General features: G+C 36.5%; 1 protein-coding gene across 1 annotated transcript in view; it reads right to left on the bottom strand.

The window, feature by feature from the left end:
* The window catches only part of ARID4B (AT-rich interaction domain 4B), a gene marked incomplete at both ends in the record, with an annotated part of 57,114 nt that overhangs the window by 20,140 nt on the left and 16,915 nt on the right, over nt 1–20,059 (bottom strand). Inside the window, 9 exons of the mRNA XM_079550311.1 lie at nt 4,762–4,940; nt 5,848–6,115; nt 6,329–6,426; nt 7,431–7,525; nt 8,037–8,109; nt 13,575–13,720; nt 14,453–14,526; nt 15,807–15,886; nt 19,596–19,734. Coding sequence (XP_079406437.1) covers nt 4,762–4,940; nt 5,848–6,115; nt 6,329–6,426; nt 7,431–7,525; nt 8,037–8,109; nt 13,575–13,720; nt 14,453–14,526; nt 15,807–15,886; nt 19,596–19,734 — 1,152 coding nt within the window. The remainder of the gene's footprint in view (nt 1–4,761; nt 4,941–5,847; nt 6,116–6,328; nt 6,427–7,430; nt 7,526–8,036; nt 8,110–13,574; nt 13,721–14,452; nt 14,527–15,806; nt 15,887–19,595; nt 19,735–20,059) is intronic.

Genomic DNA, 20,059 nt, shown 5'->3' with positions numbered 1-20,059 from the left:
CAGATGTTCACACCAACTGTGTAATGAACAAGATGGATTTCTCTGCCTTCTGCCAAGCTAAACAAGCAATTCCATACAAACCTATATCAGATCAGAGAAAGCTATCTCAATACATACTTCTCAACATCAATCTAGAAGCTAAGGTATGCCTCCTGTAGCAAACCTCCAAAACATTCTAACCTTCCTGCTATCGTTTTAGATTCATCGCAACACAGCTTTGATGCATCACTACGCAGGTGAGGAGAGAGCACTGCTTCTAACAACTTGTTATCTGCAGGAGGTTAAATTGAGCATCTGACTATTATATAATCTTGTTGTAAATCATTTTCAGAAAACCCCTGTCACGTGTTTCCAGAAAATTTCTCTCTTGTACAAATAAAAGCCATGACAAGCATAGCATGCAGTCACCCTACCTATACCCTACCAAAGTGGTAAATAACAGAAAGACCTGTACCATGAACCAATGCCATCCTAACTTAGCTCTTCACTTCAGCTTTCATTATTCCTAGCTTCCGTCCATTGTTTACAGGGAAGAAAATACTGTTATAATGATTTTTATGATGTATAACATATCACCGATTAAGATCTCTTCTTTGCATGTATGTGAATGGTTTAACTCAGTTACAGATTGAGTCAAAGAGACTTCTGATTCTATCCCCTTGACACTGTCACAACGGGATGGTCCCAATTCCCAGGAAACTGTATAGGCAAGACCTGAACACGGCAGAAAGACATCTAGAAGCGTGTAGGTTTTTAAATCATATTTTACAACAAATGTTCAAGCAAACAGTTTAAGAAAAAAAAATACCTAGGAAGTTTCCTAACACTGACTGAGAATTGTTTGCAAGTACTGCAAGTGACAGCATAGTTCTCTGCCAAGCAGAGAACTACAGACCCTATGCTGACAGCCTTCCCTGGAGGTTGAGTTAAGGCAGCATCTTGGCCAAGAGGAAGAAAACACCAGAACAAAGCTGCTTGCTATCTTGCAGTACTGTAACTGAGATGACTTGCAAGAAACTTGCTTTGTCATCTTAAAAAAATCAAAACACTACCAACATACAAGTCCAATGCAACTTCTGTTTTAAACAGTAATTGTCTTCCTGATTCTGAGCACTGCATCTTTCAGTTCAATGTAACAGTCTTAATAGCAGCCCATCTGCCTCAGATACTTTAATCATTAAAATTAAAAAAAAAAAAAAACAACAACACACTTGGTGTTAATCACCTGGAATAAAATGTTCCTTACTAATATTTGCTAATCAGCAATTAACCTGCCCTTCAGTGCATAAACTGCATCATTAGATTTTCAAACTCTCTTACTCTTGATTTCATTAGCGTATAATTTTTTTTTTAAATAAACTTCACTAGGCTTTTAGCCTCAGCCTCTTCAGAGCACGTTCACTTTACACTGTCTAGAAGGCTCCTGGCGCAGCAAATTTAAATTTTAAATTTGTTGGCTTTGACTCAGGTCTTTGGGTTAGTTACAATAGATTGTTGTTAGCAGCCATGAAGAAAAACTGCACCAAGTACAGCAAGATACATCCAAAGACCATTACTTCAGAAACAAATTTACCAGGAACTTAAAGGAAGATCTTAAGCTTTCTTACTTATTGACTAAAAAAGAATGTACATCATTATAGGGAAAAAGACGAGTTTTACAAAGCTATTTTGCTAAAGATCCCTCTTTGACAGACCCACGAGAAGTAACACATTACAAAAAGTAGAAGTAACAACATTACAAAAAATTGCAATGCATCTCCTAAAGCCATCCAAAAGCAGCTGACCATGAAGGCAGCCTTCTCGTATGTAAAGACTAAATTGCAGATGCATCCTCCCCAGGCCATGCCAAAACAAGGAAAGCATACACAGGAACATACAGAACAAGAGGCAAGCTGCCTCTTGCACGGTTCTCAGTGCACAGATACTCAGGTAGCTAAGATACAGACACTCAGGGAAGAGAAACAGAAGCACATGCGGGCTTTCTTCCTATTTATCATATTGTTGAATTCCAATGGAAAAGTCCAATGGGGTAACATGGGAGCAATTGCTATCTAAAGGGGTTGAGACGCATGGCTTTGCAGAAACAAAGCCTCTGGAAGTAAAAAACAGCTCTGGATTCCAGTAGTATATCCTGAAATTACAAAGATGCAAATTTGCTCCCATCCAGCCAATGCATTCTGCAGGCAACCCTGAAGTTTTTCTGCCTGCTGTCATCTCTATGTAATGAAGAAGATGTACATGATGTACATGAAGATGTACATGTTCATGTACATACTACATGAAGATGTATCTACAGGATATTAATTCCTAGAGGTACAAGTTCAAAGAGCAGCTCCATGAATTAGCCTCACGTAATATTAGATTCCATTTGACTGGCTATTTGGTTAGCACTGTGGAAGATAGATAGTCAATATTTTAAAACTTCATTTCAGGAGTACACTGAGGAAAAAAATAAATCAGTCCGCAGTGGTATTCTGCGATTAACTTCCAAGTTTGTATGTTAGCTTTGTATACACTAGCTTTTTTTTCATTTGTATGTTAGTTCAGCACAGAACTCAATCCACAACATTTTCCCCTTCCGATAAGAAGAGGGGCTCACAAAAACCTTAAGGTGTTCATACCACAAAGGTATATCATAATCATTTTTTCGAGTACTTAGGATGTCAGCATCATTTTTAAATTCCTTACAGCTTATAGGAAGTACAGAATCCTATCAATCTCTAGAAAAATAGCAAAAGAAATTAAGCTAACAGCACTGCTACAGTACTTAATGCTGCTTATAAATGCTGAGACTACAAGCTGTTACAGACCTTTCATTTAAATAAGTTTGTTATTCCAGGAAAATATACACCTGGAAATGTTACCATCACCTCTATCTATTTTTAGAGTTACGCTTTCTATTCCAAACGACTTCCTACAAAAATACAAAAAATAATGAATTGCTACAGAAAATGCTAATCTTTACTGGATGGGTACAGAGAAGCAGAAAAAAGCCTAACCATCAGATGAATCGGGGAAAATTAAGGGGAAACATCTTTTTGGTTTTATGAAGGAAAAATTAGGAGAGCATCATGTTTTTCTTGTTACAAATAACCCAGACATGAATCAGAAATAATAATAAAAAGAACTACTACACAGACCAAATGCAGCTAATAGCTGTACTTTCTTCCTATAGCAGCATGAAAAGTTTTAAACCACTCTTACTTCCAAATACAAGCAAGTACTGAATGCCACCACAATAACACACAGAGTACTTCGGGATCTTTTTAACTACTGTATTTCCCTCAGCAGCGCAAAGATTTTCTTACATTCAGTTAAATATTTTGAAAGTATCATGAAACTAGTCTTTAGTATTTTGAAAATTCAGAAAACCTGTTACAGAACCGTTTTTCTGGTTGCTCTTATAAAACAAGATGTTAAATTCCAGCAACCAGCCTTTTAAAATGATTGTTGCCTAGGACATAAATGAATTCACATTCACAGGGAAAAGATTCTTCTACTGTGTTCAGGTAAATTTGACTTTTCTTGTTATTCTGGATTTCTGAGTTATACAAGTTTTCAGTGGAGTTTCCTTGACAATACGTAAGATGACATTTTACAGGGGGATTCTTTCAGATATCAAAACGCTTAAAAGAAAACTGAAAAACTTTTCCAAATGAACTTGGAAATCAACACACTGAGCTATAGCATTCTGTTCAAACTTTCAATGGGACAGAACAAGCAATAACAGTTGCCGATATTAAGATGGAAGAGAGTTTATCTGCTAAATATAGCAAAGGAGGAGTGGAATGAACAAGGAAATGAGTGGTCAGGCAACAACTGTGATCAACTACATAAAAAATCCACGAGACTCAAACTGCTTAGAAAGAGTAAGGTACCATTAGCTGCTTTCCCTCTTAAGAAAAGCTTCTCCTTTAAGCACCTGTACTGTTTTCAGTTACAGACAATATACTCAGTTAAACTAGACCTTTGACACATGACCCATAACAGCTACCTATGTCTTCTTACTTGAAATCATAATGCAGAAAGCCTCTAATTCTAAAAATATGAACTGTTACCACCCCATACATCAGTGAGAACAGGATGCTACTTTAAAATTCTTTGTTGTTTTTCCGGCTGGTTTTTGTTTTTGCTTTTCAAGATCTGGCTGTCAATTTTTTATTTTTTATTTTTATCCAATGAAACGTAAAAAGTTGCCAACTCTATAACTAAAGTCAGCTGTGCACATTTCATCCATGGAAGTATTAAGGATGCACAGGACCAAGTAATTCATCTTCTACTTTCAAAATTTCATGCCTAAAGGGCTGCACAAGAGTCTCCTGCAAGTGTCATCTCTGCTCAGTGAGGAAGTTGTTACTAAATGATGCAAGGTATTTCCCTCTCTTCCCATGTTACCCAGAACACACCGCTGTCCAACAACAAAATCTAGCAACCAAGTTAAATAGACAAACAGTATTCATAATGACGGCAATATTTTTATCTTAAGTGAGATTTATACATTCTACTGATTGTTCAGCTTGCAAATATTTTGGGCTGGATCTTTTAAAAGCCTTATGTAAAGCTCTTTAAAAATGATTACATACTTTTAATTACACTAATACCTTTAGCAGCACTAACCATGAGAAAGATAGGAGAATACAGGTCTTCAGAAAATAAGAGCCTAATTGCAGCAGGGAGGTCTGATTTGAAGTTCAAATTACAAGAGTAAAGTTAATGAGCACACACCGGTTGCCTTATCTGATTACAAACAGAGTAACTTACCCTGATTTGTCTTTTTCGTCACCCTCTGCATTTATGGTAGAATTTTCCATTTCTTTAATCTTTTCCTCTTCTTTATCTTCTAATTTGGTTTCATCTTCAGTTTTGATTACATTCAAGTCCTTTTCTTGGTCAGGCTGCACTGTAGTATACACTGAATCTGGCAAATTTTTTTTGTTTCCCTAAGACAATAAAACCTTAAGTTAATTTACAAGAAAAAAATAAAAATTTAGAGGATTTCAGAAAAACAAAATGCACAAGTTATTGTGAAGGGAAGAAGAAAGCACTGGATTCTAGGGCTCTTTTTAAAACTACAGCATTTCCACTGGTTTCATTTTTTAAATTCTTAATGTAAGCACAACAGTACTCCCAGGCAGTTTATGCTACAATATTAGCACACAATTCTTATAACACTTCACAGGATACGTCTGCACTCAGGATGCAGAAACATCAGCACTAATGGTCACTGTGGAGCTTGCACCAGCAGACAGAACAGGGCTGGTGCCACCTGCATACATCACAGCTAAGTTGCATATTGACTTGAAAAACTATACTGCTTCCAGAGCAAACTGCTGTGCCTTCACTGCTCAGCTTACCACCTTAGATCTCCTTTTCTTAAACCACCGGATCAGTACTGAATTTCAAAAAGGTAAAAAGATTTGTCTCTCTGGGTCAATGAACTGATTATACCACTGCACATATCATATCTCTGTAGAACTTAGGAGGGCTTAGTTCTTAGCTGTGTTTAGTTCAATACAAAATAGGAGTATCAGCACTGAATTGCTGTGTGAGTAGTTGTGAGCATGTATTACCCAGATCACAATAAAGCTGCATGCTAATTGATCTTCATTTGACTTGAGAGGGCCCCAAACAGGTGGAAAGTTGCAGCTGCTTCCTACCAAGTCAAAGCCTTTGACATCACGAATCTCTAAGACAGGCACAAGAGATAAACATAGCTCAAAACTAACCTACAGCATGTTGCTTGTCTGGTTTTAAATCCATTACAGAGATTTCAGTCTTAGTACAAATTCATCAACACACTATCTGTCTCTATGAACAGGCTATAATACGAACATTAAAATATTTTACCAGAAGAGCGGGCTTATCATTTTCTTTACTTTCATTATCATTCTCAGCTAGCTTTTTTTCTTCTTGTTGCACTGTTGCTACTTCCTCCTGCTTGCGCTCCTCCTTATCCACTTTTATTTCTTTTACATCCTGCTCTGGATCTTCACGCATCTTTAAATCTTTTTCTTTTTCACAGTCTTTACAAGGCTTGCTTGTCACTTTCTCTGGTAATGCCATTTGAAACTCAATATTTGCTGATGTACAGTACTCTTCAAAGCCATAGAGATACCTAAAAAAAAAAAAAAGTTTCTGATAAGCAAGTTTTTTTTTGAAGAAAAATCATGCTACCTACCAGAAGCTTAACAGGAGCAATATATTTTAAAGCTTACAAAGACTGTATTATAAACAAATGTATAGAATCTATGTATATTGCCACCATTACCACAAGATCTCTACTTATTTTAGTGCTGTTTTAGCATAAACTGCACTGCTTATTACTTACTTTTTGTATGCACATTTAACATTATATCCTGCAGCTGAATTCAATACAGGGATTCCAAGATCTTGATAAACTTGCTTCCATACTGCTCCACTTTCAATCTGTTAAAGCAAATATAACAATGGTTGCTGAATTAACTCACTGATATAGAAGACCAAGCTGTGTCTACCATTTCATACAATAATATTTAATTATCTCTACAAAATCTCTATTTATCATACACTGTACTTTCACTGTAACACAAACTGTAGTTTAGCGTAACTACTTGTAGCAATTTAGCATTTCTGCACTTTAGTAAGCCACAGCTGGACTTTCTCTCCGGGTGATAATAAAGGAAAAAACAAATACAAAGATCAGTATAGTTAAAAGAATTCTTGAAATATCACATCTAGAACTTTAATTAAATTGGAAAGAAAAACACTCATTCCAAGTATTAACAATACTACATCCTTGCAGTACTGCATTAGATAATCTAAGACTGGTAGCTAATGTATATCTTTAACACACTCTTCAGTGTCAAAGCTTTGTGACAGTGTGACATGCTCATTTCTCACCATCTGTGACGGTAAAGCAGATCTACTGTGATACTGAGTACAAGATCAGTATCACATACTCCCTTGTATAGTAGAAAGGCAGCACAGCACAAACCAGCCTCCTCAGCTGACAGGCTAGATTTATGAGAAGTAGCTCAAAGCAGTAACAGAATCTGCTTGACCAAGAATTCCCTATGCATCAACTACTGCACTAAGACCAATTCCAGTCAGCACGTTCCTCTATATATTGCCCAGAACAGATAGGAGTTTAGTGTCTCACAACCAACTTGAACTTACAGTTACCTGCCTTTGGGATTTTACTGAGCAGTGACACTTTCCACTTCATGGTAACAATTTTATCAGACAGACATTTCTTGAAATCTCACAGAAACACATATGTTGGCTGATTTTATGCAGCAATAACAACACACTGAGTAGACGACTGATTTAAAATGTAACTAGTTTCTGTCAGAACTCAATTTTAATATCTGGAGCTGCTACACAAGATTTTTTCTTTATTCCTACTTAAGGAAAAACACCATCCCCAGACTTTATAGATCTGTAATACTCACATTATCAAATCCTCCAAGCTTATGTACAAGTCTGAATAATTTGAACAGATTCAAATTTCTATATCCTAGTACAGGTCGTTTGTTAATAGGAGTCCCTGTAAAGATAGACAGTTAAAGTGTTTTGAAATATCTTTTTGAGAGCAACATGAAACTCACTCCACATATGCTACTGCACTATTCAATAGTATGGTAAATTTTCTGACCATCTCGTGCATCTACTGCTTATTTTTTGTGAAAACTAAAACTCACGAGTTTTAATAAGCCATTCTGCCTACAGTTCAATAATATAAATAAATTCAGATATTTGCATTATTCCATATATTACTGAGTATGCACAAATGATGCAAATTCTCTTGCTTCTTATATATACACTTCTATTTCACCCACTGAAAAAGATGCCTCTAAAAGAACCAGCCTAGTCCTGCTGAGGGCCAGAGTTAACAGACAGACTCATCATCTAAGAGGATGGGAAGCCAGAAGCAAGGAATGCAGTCTCACTGTTTCAAAAAATAAACTGTACAGCATTACTAGTTCACAGACTCGGGTCTTTGAAGTATTACTAAGCAATACCTCTAAATCTAACAAGTCAAACACGGAAATGCGTACCTCTGTCTTCCATGAACTTGTATAATTGCTGAAGAAAGTTCTCCCTTTCTTCAGGAAAAGGCTCTATTTCCTCCTGTTAAAAAAAAAAAAAAAAAAACCAAAAAAAAAAACACAAACATTTCACACTTGTGAGTTACAGGCTATCAATAAGAAAATCACTTAGGTTCAAAAGTTTAAGTTTGTTTTTACTGCAGTCAGGAACAAGAAACTACACAAAGAATAACACTGGCCTCAGTGCTATGCCACATGGAGTTTTACATAGCACACTTTATCAACATACATAAGACAATAACTGTAATGACACATCTGAAACTGGATTTTTGATGAATCACTGTCATAGATATCATAAATACCATCAAGATATATTCTTAATTTTGTTCCTTTACACAAAGTCTGGTAGATACCAGTATTAATGCTCAAGGGATATCAGATCTCTATTTCCTCTGCAGTTAAGCAATTTCTTAATGCTCGGATGCACTGTGCAACTTTCAGGAATGAAGTAGAAGGCAAAATCATGCTTGCACTTTCTCAGAAGTTCTAATCCACAGCACTGACAAACCACAGCCAATGACACCGCATGCTACTGCCATGAGGTACCAGCTGAATGCGTGCGTAGTGAGCAGGATCAATCCCAGAACTGAAATAACAATGGATATTTTGGATATTCAGTTCATTGCACTAATAAAGCCTTGTATTAGATTCACCTAAATTAATAAACAGTAGGGTTTCTTAAAGCACTAGGGTTTAATTTCATTAGAAAATGTCACTTGCCACAACCGGTATATTGAATATAAAATATTAAGCCTATAATCAGAATTCTTAGAAATGGATGACAAAGCTACTTCAAAACAATATGCTGAACAGAAGTTAATTTTCTACGTTCCTTTTTCACTACTACCTGGAACGCTTCTAAAATTAACTAATAAATTCTAAAACCTTTTTGTGTGTGCGCATCTCCATTCCATGTTTATTTTTTTATCCTTCAACAGCCTCCTTTTGCTAAACGTTAAAGCTTCACCAAACACACTGTATTTAAAGTCAGACCAAGGCAGCTCAGAAATCAGTAGAAACAGAATACAATTGTTAAACATGACGAAAAAGAAACAAAAATTGTGGCTGAAAATCAGGTTAAGGAAGGCTGTAGTGGGGTCTTTTTGTTGTATACTTCCTTTTCTCCATTAAATGCACTTGGAGAACGTACTAAAGCAAACCAGCAAAAAAAAAATAATAATAATAATTAAGAACTATTTGCCCTGTGCTGAAATTGTTAACATTTAAGCATATTTAATAACAGAAGTACAATGAAAAGTACTTCATGAAGTACTACAAATGAAGTACTCCAGTCAGAGCCACTGCAAAGGCAATACAAGACGAAAGCCTCCGTGAGGGACATGAGAGGATAAGAATCTACCCACTACCTAGTACACCAGCAAAACTCAGTGCAGGCTATTTTGATGAGCAAGGAGGACAGGTTACATCCTCACAAGGTAGGACCAGAATGAGTCAGGAGTATATAGTAATCCTCCACTGGTATGAGGAGCGATGCTGCAGCCCAGCAGTAGTACAGACACATACATATAGATATATGCTTGGTTAAGAAAGTCCACACTGCTAGTAAGCAAGGATGGAACCTGCTACCATCAAACTTGAATATAACCACAAATGTCCCGATTGGAAAGTATTAAGATTTGCTGTTCTTTGGTTTTGGTATAAGGGGTACACAGTACTGAGGCAGAGATGTGGATTTTTTTTTATTTTTGTTTTTTTCTTTCTTTTCCTTCTTGTCATGTCACACATGACAGGTACTAGTATAGGAATTTTACCAGTATGCACTGGAACATGGTGAAGAGATCAAAGACATCTATTTGTGTTTTTTTTCCTCCATTCCTCACCAACAAGAGACTACTTGCCATAAGGAAGTGGTCTCACAGACTATTTAAGGGATGGAAGATGAGGAAGGAGAAAGCTTTTAACCCAACAAAACTTTCAAGATGCAAAATGTCTGTCAGGGGAACTAAAATAAAGGTGATGAGTAGGCTGAACATAACACTGCTGCTCTTTCCTCCCTGTAAGACGTAATGTTTGAAAAGTACTTATATCTCAAATGTATTAATGCAAAGAGGTGTCAAAATGCCAAGTGGATATTCCTCGTTAATATTCCCAATAAAGCCTTCTAAGAAAGTGTGTTAAGAGGGAAGCTTAAGACCTCGCGTGCCTCTGAAAAGACTTCTTTCTCAGAATCTTTACAAAAATCAATACATGCTACACATACTGTTAACTCTTAATACTCTCTAAAACATTTCTGGAATCTCTTAAATAATCACTGAGTACAGAACAGGATTTCCTAGACTGTGGATTAAGGCAGACATACCATATTCTGTCACCTCTGCTTATTTCCAAGTTAGTTAACCACAGCACCAGACAGGTTGCTCTGTACCCTCTAATTTGTCTATGTCAAAAAGGTAAAAGAAATTAGCTTATGTGTTTGATATCGAGATCTAGAAAAAAGCAACATGCTTCAAAGCAGCAAATAAAAGTCACACAGTACTGTAATCCAGAAGAAAAGAGAGAATCCTTGTCAATCCTTTCGGCTACCGTCAGATTCAGAAGAGGAAAGGAAAGCACTTTCCATTCTTCCACTTACAAAGCAGAAAAAGAAGGCAACACATCCTGGAAAGAGCTAGAACTATCTGCAGGTGGTGCTCTGTAAAGAACAAGCTCAGAGGTCCTGCTTAAGAAAAGATGTTTTTTTGATAATTGGGAGTTCTGAAACCGTCTCTCCAAAGACAAAAGCTACAAGGTCAAATATTTACAAACAGCATAGCTGAAGATGGCAAATATTTCCACCTAAAATAAGTAGCGATGGATGACTGCTATAAAATGACTGCATGTTACACTGCAGAAAAATCTTCTTGCTCATCATGCCCATGGCTGGACACAAACCTGCTCTGGAAAAAAAAAAAATCAAGAACTGTTCTGAGTCCATGGAAGTACACTTTGTTTCTCAACATACCAGAGCCCATATCAGACTACACAACTTAGATCACGGCTGCCTGTGGAAAAGCAGCAAAGATTTTCTCACTTTTGAATCCTCCCTAAAATAAAGAAATGAAAGAAAGAAAGAAAGAGCGAGCCTCACCTTTTAGTATGTCAGAGCTACAACTGCGAAGGATTATGTAGTCAGTAAAAGACCATAACAACCATTTATCTATCACGCTCTTTAAATTTCCACTATGGATGGAAATCTCAGCTTACTGCATTACTGTCAGCAGCATAACAAATCAGAGAAACAGACCTTGAAAATACACACCAAGTGAAAGATTCAAAAAGCCTCTCTTCCAGCTTCACAGCCAGCTAAATAAAGCTCTTTCCACTAATTTTCTTCTTTCCTCATCTTTTTTTTTTTTTTCTGGACCAAAAGTTGGGAGGGAATAACAGAATTAGAAAACCAAGCATGAGGCAGGGCTCCATATTTCCAGTACAAAAGAAAGAACAAAGGTGAAAGAGGAGTGCACAGACTCCATGCTTTGATTGAAAGTTCTTCTGCTTCTTCACATCAGGGTAGCCAGAGAAATAGCTTTGTAGTACAGCAATTCTTCAGTAGAACAGGATAAAAGAAAGGTACAACAACTCACATTTCTTGGTAGTTATTCAAGAGTCTCAAAATCTCTTTTCTTTTCACTACTAGAAAACCAGTAGATTCTGCTTTCTGTAGTTAAAAGTGAGCAGTGAAAGATCAATGGAAGCTACTTGAAATTTCTGCTTCATAAAAGAATCTACAGTTACGAGCCAGACAGTAATTTGAGAGCATGAAACAGAGAGGAGGACAGGGCGACAAACATACAGGGGAGAAAGACACAAAACAGGACCATGTAAGCCTAGTTTGGCTTATTTTTTTCAAAAGTGACAAGAACACGGGTCAGGAAAAACAGCTCAGAGAAGCTGCCTTAGGTGAGGCTGTTGTATAAAAGGTAACAAGTTCCACTGGGCCTTGAAACATGTGTTGAGTGACATATTTACTGAGGTGTAGTTCTACAGTCAGTAGAAAGGTTTATCATCACTTGTGTGTGCAATTATTTATAGTAATGCTAAAATCATACATGGATCTTACTACACTGCCATAAAGGAAAACTACGGCCTTCTGCACAACACAACACACTCACCAGCAACATCACTACAGAAAGACAATGCATTATTTGGAAGGAGAGTGATCAAAGAAGTGGAAACCCAACTGGGCCATGACTGGCATTTGCTCTAAGAAATGTGATGATCTGCACTGGTGAAAAAGAACTCCTTTGCCTTTCAATACTGCAACAGAATTGTGCAAAGAAAATGGGTGTTCAAAGCAAGGAGAAAGTTCATAGAAACACAGAACGTCTTGGTTTGGAAGGGACTTCAAAGATCACCTAGCTGCAACCCTTCTCCACAGGCAATGTTGTCAACCACTAAGATACTAAGAATATATCTTCTACACATGCAAAGTCTTGGCAGAACGCCAAGATATGCTTTTATTAACATTAATGATTTCACATACTCAAAAGCAACAGTTTTATCAAAGAATAGGATGCTCATAAAGTTGAACAAGGGTTTTGACACCTCAGAAATTTCTGAGGATAACTTCAGACAGTGATATTTACAGTGCATGCATGTTTCCTATTCAAACGGAGAGAAAGAGGGTTTAAAACCCTCCAGAAAGATTTTAAACAGATATATCATTCATGCATCCTTTGAATCAACCAATTGCTTTCTCCAAGGGAGCCTAGAAGTTGTTCCAGGAAAAGGCATATGCCTGCAGAGAAATACTTTACACTTTCGCTGAGAATGACTGTCAGGTAGTAGATAGATGAAAAGAAATGAAATAAATAAGTATGAAATAAGAAATAAATGTTAGCACTGAATTCTGAAATTAAACCCAGCACGTGAGCAGATGATATGTGCATTCTGAAGGTTTGTTTTAAAGTAATAAAAATACACTGCATATCCTTCACCAGGATGTGCATTTAGCTGTTTTAAAACATGTACCTTTCCAGATGGAAGACGGTTTAACCTTTGATAGGCAGTGGCCAAGATCCATTTAGAAATATGCATAAGTAAGGGCAACCTTTCTCTCTTTTAGTGAAAGCAATATGCATGAGAGCACACACCAGTATCTATCCTTCCTCACTCTGATCAGTCTCTCACAAGGTACTGCAACCCTTCTGTGGCTGCATTAAGATCAGCACAATTCTAGGAAAGATTCTAAAACAGAATCTGAGTTTTACCTTCCTCTTTTTTTTTTTTTTTTTTAAATTAAAGTTTCACTGACACAGGCCACTGACTGCACTTTCTTTGCCTAGCGATTCGAAGATAATTGTTAGACTTCCACATTGATATTTTCACATTAATCTTTGTTAAACAGAGATTTTAAAAGCTGAGAAGCCAAACTATTGCCTGCGTTAAGATGTTATATGCTGTCAAATAGTAGTAACTCCTAACTAAATATTAGTCTTGATAACATCAGTTGTGTATCTAAGCTACTTGCATAATAACTTCACTTGCCTCTTCCTCACTGCTGTTGTCCTCTTTTTCTTTTTCATCTTCCTCCTCCTCTTCAGCTTCACTGCTGGAGCTGTCTTCTTTCAATTCTGTTTTCCAGTTACTAGGAACAGTTTTATTTTTACGGAATTCAAGAGCTTGGTCAAAAGCTGTAAGAGGACCACAATTTGTTAGCAGTGAAGGAAGGATCAATTTCACCAAATGTTTTAATCGAATAAAGTAGCTGACTCAAGGACTGCTAATCAACTATTCCACCCCAACTTCAAAGAATCTCAACTAAATCCCTGTGTTGTCCATCTTTACTCACCTTACCCAGCCAAACTAGCCTCATCTTCTCCATACATCAAATTATTCAGAGCTATTATTAGGATGGTGAATATATTTAATTGAGAGAATTCCTCCACTAATGAGTTTACACTGTGATTTACACACGTTAAACAAAGAGGAAAAGGAGGAGGGAATATTTACAATCCCATTTTAGAAGTTAAATCATACAGGCTTCAGCCTTCAAACAAATTCACAATTCCAAGTTCTTGAGTGCATAGAAGTGCTCCCTCAGACCTACCAGGAGTGCTGTGATAAAAAATAACTCTACTAAGGTTGAACACAAAGGCCGAATAGTAAATAACCTACAAAACTAACAAGCACTGTACAATTACATCCTTTGTTTGACACATCTACATTTAAGACAGGATGCTTTTTGTTGTTTGAAGAAAACCATTCCTACAGGTTTTCAGCAGTGTTTAGCCTCAAGGTATATAGGATCTTTTCCTCTTAACAATTTTAGCATTTTTAAGACATGAATCAATCCATCACAAAGTTGGTACAACTGGCATAAAATAAATGGATGCACACGTTTTCTCATTGAAAGCTATTTTTACCTTGTTTTAGGAGAGCATCAGGCTTTGGTGAAGTTTCACTAATTTCCCGAACATCTTTTCTTGGCACAGAAACACTAGATAATTTAAGAAGCATCCAAGAAATATTATTAAAAATATATATTATAAGGATTTCAAAGCTAAATTAACACTATAATACAGAGCTGATCACTAAGATCATAACAATTACTAACAATACAGAAGAGGAATATGAAGGATACCTGAACAATTCCATTGTATAACAGTCTGGTATGGTATTAACCCATTAGTGGACTAAAATAAAAACTTCTACATAAATGTAGTTACAGCACATAATCTATTCACTACGTATTGAAGAAAACTTTCTGCTAACATACATTTTCTCAAATCTGCCTAGTATATATTTCCTTAGAGAAAAAGCTCACATTAGCTTAGCAAGTAGCTACTCACTCACAAACACCTCCCCCACATGAAACCTAAATGAGTATTAACATACAAAATACTTCAAATTGAAAAACAAAGCACTTTTTAATTTCTGCTGTGGCTAGATTCAAAGAAGCTGATGTGAACAGCAGCTTGGACTGTGGAGAGGGAGAGGTGAAGCATGTATACACACACTTGCCTGCACACACACATGTGTTTCTCCAGTGATGTGCACTGAACGCACGAATAACTGCAAATGGCACCAGAAAGCAATAGCCTAGACTTACTAAGTAACTAAACTACAGTTAAATCATTAAATATGTCATTGTCTTTTCTGCAAAAGCATTCTCTTAAAACAAGCTAAGCAAAATAAATAGCTGGAGCTTTTAAAACTAGAACTAAAACCAAGAAAAGAGAATACTATTAACATACATCAAACTTCCTTCCTGAGTGTCATGAGCTGAACACAAAGTTATCTGTTCTACGTGAACCCCCTACAAACTGGTTCTCTAGGTTTCACTATTTTCCTTCCTCCCTTGAATAGCATCACAGCTCTTTTTGGAGAACGCTAACATGCAGCTGTAGTCTATACTCAGACAAACATACACCTTTTACCTCATGAAAAAAAAATGCTGTGTGCATGTTTATATTCCATAAACACACACATCTTCTAATGACTGGGTAAGCACATGGCCATGACTCTGAAAAGCAGTGCCCAGCTCCAATCAGAGCAAGAAAAAAGAAACGCTTTGTTTGCCACAGTTGTAACAATTATTAAGAAAGTTGAAGGCTAATTTTATCACTATGTAGGCCATTTACAGTTTTCTAAACACAAAAAAAATCTTTGCAGAAACTTTCAGAACTGTTATTAGTACTGTATTCACTGTATCTCACACTGTGATTCGCTTAACTGGTACACATGTTATTCATTATCAGTCTGTACATTCCTACTTACAATTTGCCATCCTTAAAAGAACGAACGAGAATGTTGTCTTTTTTCACTGCAATATCGTCACTGCAGTCTGGACAGACCACCTGCAAAGATATTACAAATGCAAAATTTAGAGAAAAAAAGAGTAACAAGATAGTAATAGTATTTACCAGTGGTTCTCAAAAAGTTTTCGGGTTCATTTCTTTCCAGCAACACTGCAATGAAAGGAACTGAGATCCCTCAAAACACAAGAGCAAGATCTCTCAAAACACAGGAGCAATGCTCGCCTGGAATTACTGCATATAGAGGTCCATGCTTGCTGCCTGGAGGGAACTAGCTGCTGCCACCAGAGAAAGATTAAAAACAACCTCCTGACAAACACTAAGTACCTGTCACGTCACTACAGCAGATTTTACTCCTCATCCTAAAAAAGCTTCTCTCAACAAACACTGCCATCAAGGATCTCTTCTGAACACGTCCAGAAATTGCGAAGACGTCATAACTCAGTCTCAGAGAAGAAAAAGAAACAACCAAACAATCCCTCCTCACACAATTTTATGAAGAATCATAGAGTCAGTTGAGTTGTAAGGGATCTTTAAAAGCCATATGGGCCAACTGCCCTGCTATGAAATGAACCAACCTACAGCTAGGTCAGGTTGCTCAGGGCCCCATGCAGTCTGATCTTGATCGTCTCATAAGCTACCTACTAGGAGATAAAAATGTCTGATGTACAAGTGTTATTGTACATATTGTATATATATAATAGACTCTTTAATTCAAGAAATAAATTTAAGTCTAGCCTAGCACTGAGATACCACCTTCAGCTTATTGCAATAAATAAATTGCAATTTTAAAAGCTATCTGAATCTTATAAGTTAGTATAAAAGTCATTAATTTACGAAGTTGAGGAATTTGATAACACATACATTATTCATTGTCATTCCAGACTTATGGAACTGGAAAGCAGCACTTTCCATCATTTTTCCCTCAAAACTTGAATTGCTCCCAGAAAGTTAAGAAAACTCTGGCTGATATGAAGCCCCAAGGAGCAGCAACTCTAATTTAGTCCTGGTAAACTCCTCTCCTCTCACAGCAGTTGCTTGCAGTCCTACTTTGTGTTTGATAGAAAAAGATGCTGTACAACATACGGTTGTCTCCCTCATTATGTAGGCTGTCAGCTATGTAGTGTTCTAGAAGTTGAAGTGAAAAGCTCCAATTGCGTTGTTTATCATACAGCACAGGTTAAACAGGCTTCTCAAGAGAAATAAAACTTGGCAGTGCAAGTCTCCAAACTCAATGTGTTTCACAAACTCCAAAGAAAGTACTATACGAAAACTGAAACTTCCTACTTAAAATGCAGTCTGAGATACAGTCTGTAGGAACCGCATCAGTATCTAGAAAATAAACCAATAATCATCCCCATTTAAAACAGACAATCTCCAAGCTCTTTAAAGATTGAAAAGTTGGCCTGACTTCAGCTACTGATTTCTAGCAGCCTCAAGATTGTAGCAGTCAGAAATCCATTCACAGTTTAGAGAACAGCTTACCACAATCTCATCTAGTGCCTTACACACAATGGCATCATCTCAATTTTCCCTGAATCAAGCCTTCTTGATTTCCTTGCAAAACAAATTCCATTGTATTTATAGAAGGATGAGGGAGATGATCCTATGTAAGCTCAGTTTTCTGAAAATGCTGTGAAAAGATTTCCTAACTGTAACTTCCAAAAGCCTTTAAGCACACATTCTAACCAAGTAATACTATAAAGCTTACCAAGCACACTACCTAACAGGAAGAACAACTGCCAGACATTTTTGTTTATTTTAAATGCAATTAGCCACTGCTCTCAAAAAAAAAACAACAAAAAAAAAACACCAACCAAACAAAAAAAAATGCAGGCAGGATTAAGCCAATGCAGTCAGCCACTGAGTCCTTAAAACTATTTAAAACAAACAAACAAAACCAAAAACATAGACCTCTACAGTTCAGACCTTTATCAATTACAACCTACCAGGCTGTAGTCAAAGCAATCCCATTACTAATCTCAACTGTTCTTTGCTGTTAAGGTTTAGACTGATCTCTGACCTTCTCTCATAATCAACTTGCTCGATGTCCTCCATTTGTTTAAACAGAAACGGTATTTGAATACAGCATCATTAATAATAAAGCGAAGCATTTTGGACGTGCATATTCCTCAGCATCCGAGGCTGCATTTTCACATAATTACAGTCAGCCACGCTATGCAGTTTAAGCAAAACTGCTCAGAAACAAAATAAAATTACTATATTGATAAAGTATAAGTAAACCCTTAAAAGATAAAAGAACAGAACATCACAGCTATAGGAAGGGGAAGAAGCTATTTGGGCAGTAAATCTATTATTTGATATAACCTTTAAGTTTAAATACAATACCATATTCATTTGCAGAACTATAAACCTGATTACGGAAGTAACAGTTAATCTAGGATAAACTACTTCAGAGTTAACAAGCTCCACTCTCCAACTTGATCCCTCTGTTGCTTCTCATTTACTCATTTTCCACATAGAACAAGCTATGCCAACCCCCAAATGAAAGCTCAAGAAATAAGAGCACGGATTTTTGATACACCTTGGAAGAACGAGCAACAGAGCTTCGTTAATTCTTAAGATCAAACTCACAGCTATCCTAATTATCCATTCCACCCCATGCAAGCAAAATAGCTACCAGAGTCTACACTGGAAACTGTTGTCAATTATGTGGATCATCACAAGGCCTAACAACAGCATGAGAAAAAGCAGGCCAGCAAACTGACCCGTTCACAGCACAGTTATCAACAGAAGGTAGGCAGTATCAAATTTGATGACAGCTTTCAATTAAGAAACAGCTCAGTTTTCTTGTCTGCTACTGAAAAATTCTCTTAAAGCTATCTTCCATCAGCAGGGTTATCTCCTTGCCGCATGTACTGCCCTCCCCGTTGCTGTAGAAGAGACTGCAATGACTCATCCTCTCCCACCAACTCTTTCAAAACAAATCCTTCTGGGAAGCCCCTGGACTGCGTTACAAGACAGGAGGTGATGACTAGAAAGTTGCAACTGAGAGATACTGCACTATACACTACCAGGAGTATAATGTCAAAGAAGCATTTTTTCAAAGGCTGAGGAAGTCTTCTTGAAATTCAGTGAAATCACTGTCAGCAAAGCCAAGGAGAAACGATTCAAGCATCTCAAATTAATAAAGTACAAATTTAAAAATTTTCCAAATATTTAAGTCTGTCCACATACAATCCCTAGGCTAACAGAGATATATTTTGTTAGAAGTTTATTTGTCTTTAAATCAAAATAAAGGAAGATTAATTAGATTAGTAAAAAACTACAGCATTATTTTAAAAGAAATTTATTGACAATTCTCTACCACAGGCTAGAAATTATTTGCTTTTATTATCAAATGCCTTTATACTGGAACTAGAAAACACATGCCTACTTAATTACTAAGCTTTCTCTTCACACTTCTAACAATTTCTCCCCTGATATTGCAACTTCAGAAAAATGGTATACAACAGCACAGGTTGAAAGCCTTCCAGAATTAGTTTGGTAGTAATACTAACCACTGCCAAGCTAGTTTGGAAAAACTAAAGCTGTGTTAGCAATGAGTTTGTGTAAATGAAAATATTTACAGATACAGTGTTTCCTATGAATACTATTGCATTCAAATTTTAAGAAACGTATGAAGTTCTACTAACAGTGTAGATCTACTGAAAAGGAAACAAAACAAAAACCACCTCTTTGTTGCCTAGCAACACATGGAACTTTAAAAAATTAAAGATAAAATTCTTACCAAGGCTGGAAACCACAGAGTTTTCTTTTTATCCACACTGAAGCAATCAACACACACAACTTTTCCTAGTAACTCATCACTCTGTTTCCTATCATCTTCATCTTCATCGCTGGAAGAGGATGAAGATTCTTCTTCAGGACTGAACAATAGAAAAAGACTTAAAACTCAACCACTCAAATCTCTTGCCTACTATAATTACAAGTGATACAAAGCTAATTGTCAAAAGTAGTATAAATAATAGTGACTTAAACTGAAGTTGAGTAATTTAAAAAATAATGTTATTCATTATTATTATGTCCTCATAAATAATTATATTTATAAATAAAAAAAACACAGTTACAAAACCATTACAAACTCAGAAATGCATATGTACAAGTAATACCTTCCAGGAAAAAAAACAACACAGAAGAACGGTAAGAACAACACACATCCCCATGGAAGAATAGACATGCATGGTTACAACG

This window comes from Tetrao urogallus, assembly GCF_951394365.1.
Source record: "Tetrao urogallus genome assembly, chromosome: 2".
NCBI classification, from domain to species: Eukaryota; Metazoa; Chordata; class Aves; order Galliformes; family Phasianidae; genus Tetrao; species Tetrao urogallus.
Note: the sequence above shows the minus strand (reverse complement) of the source record. Positions and strands in the feature narration are given on the sequence as shown.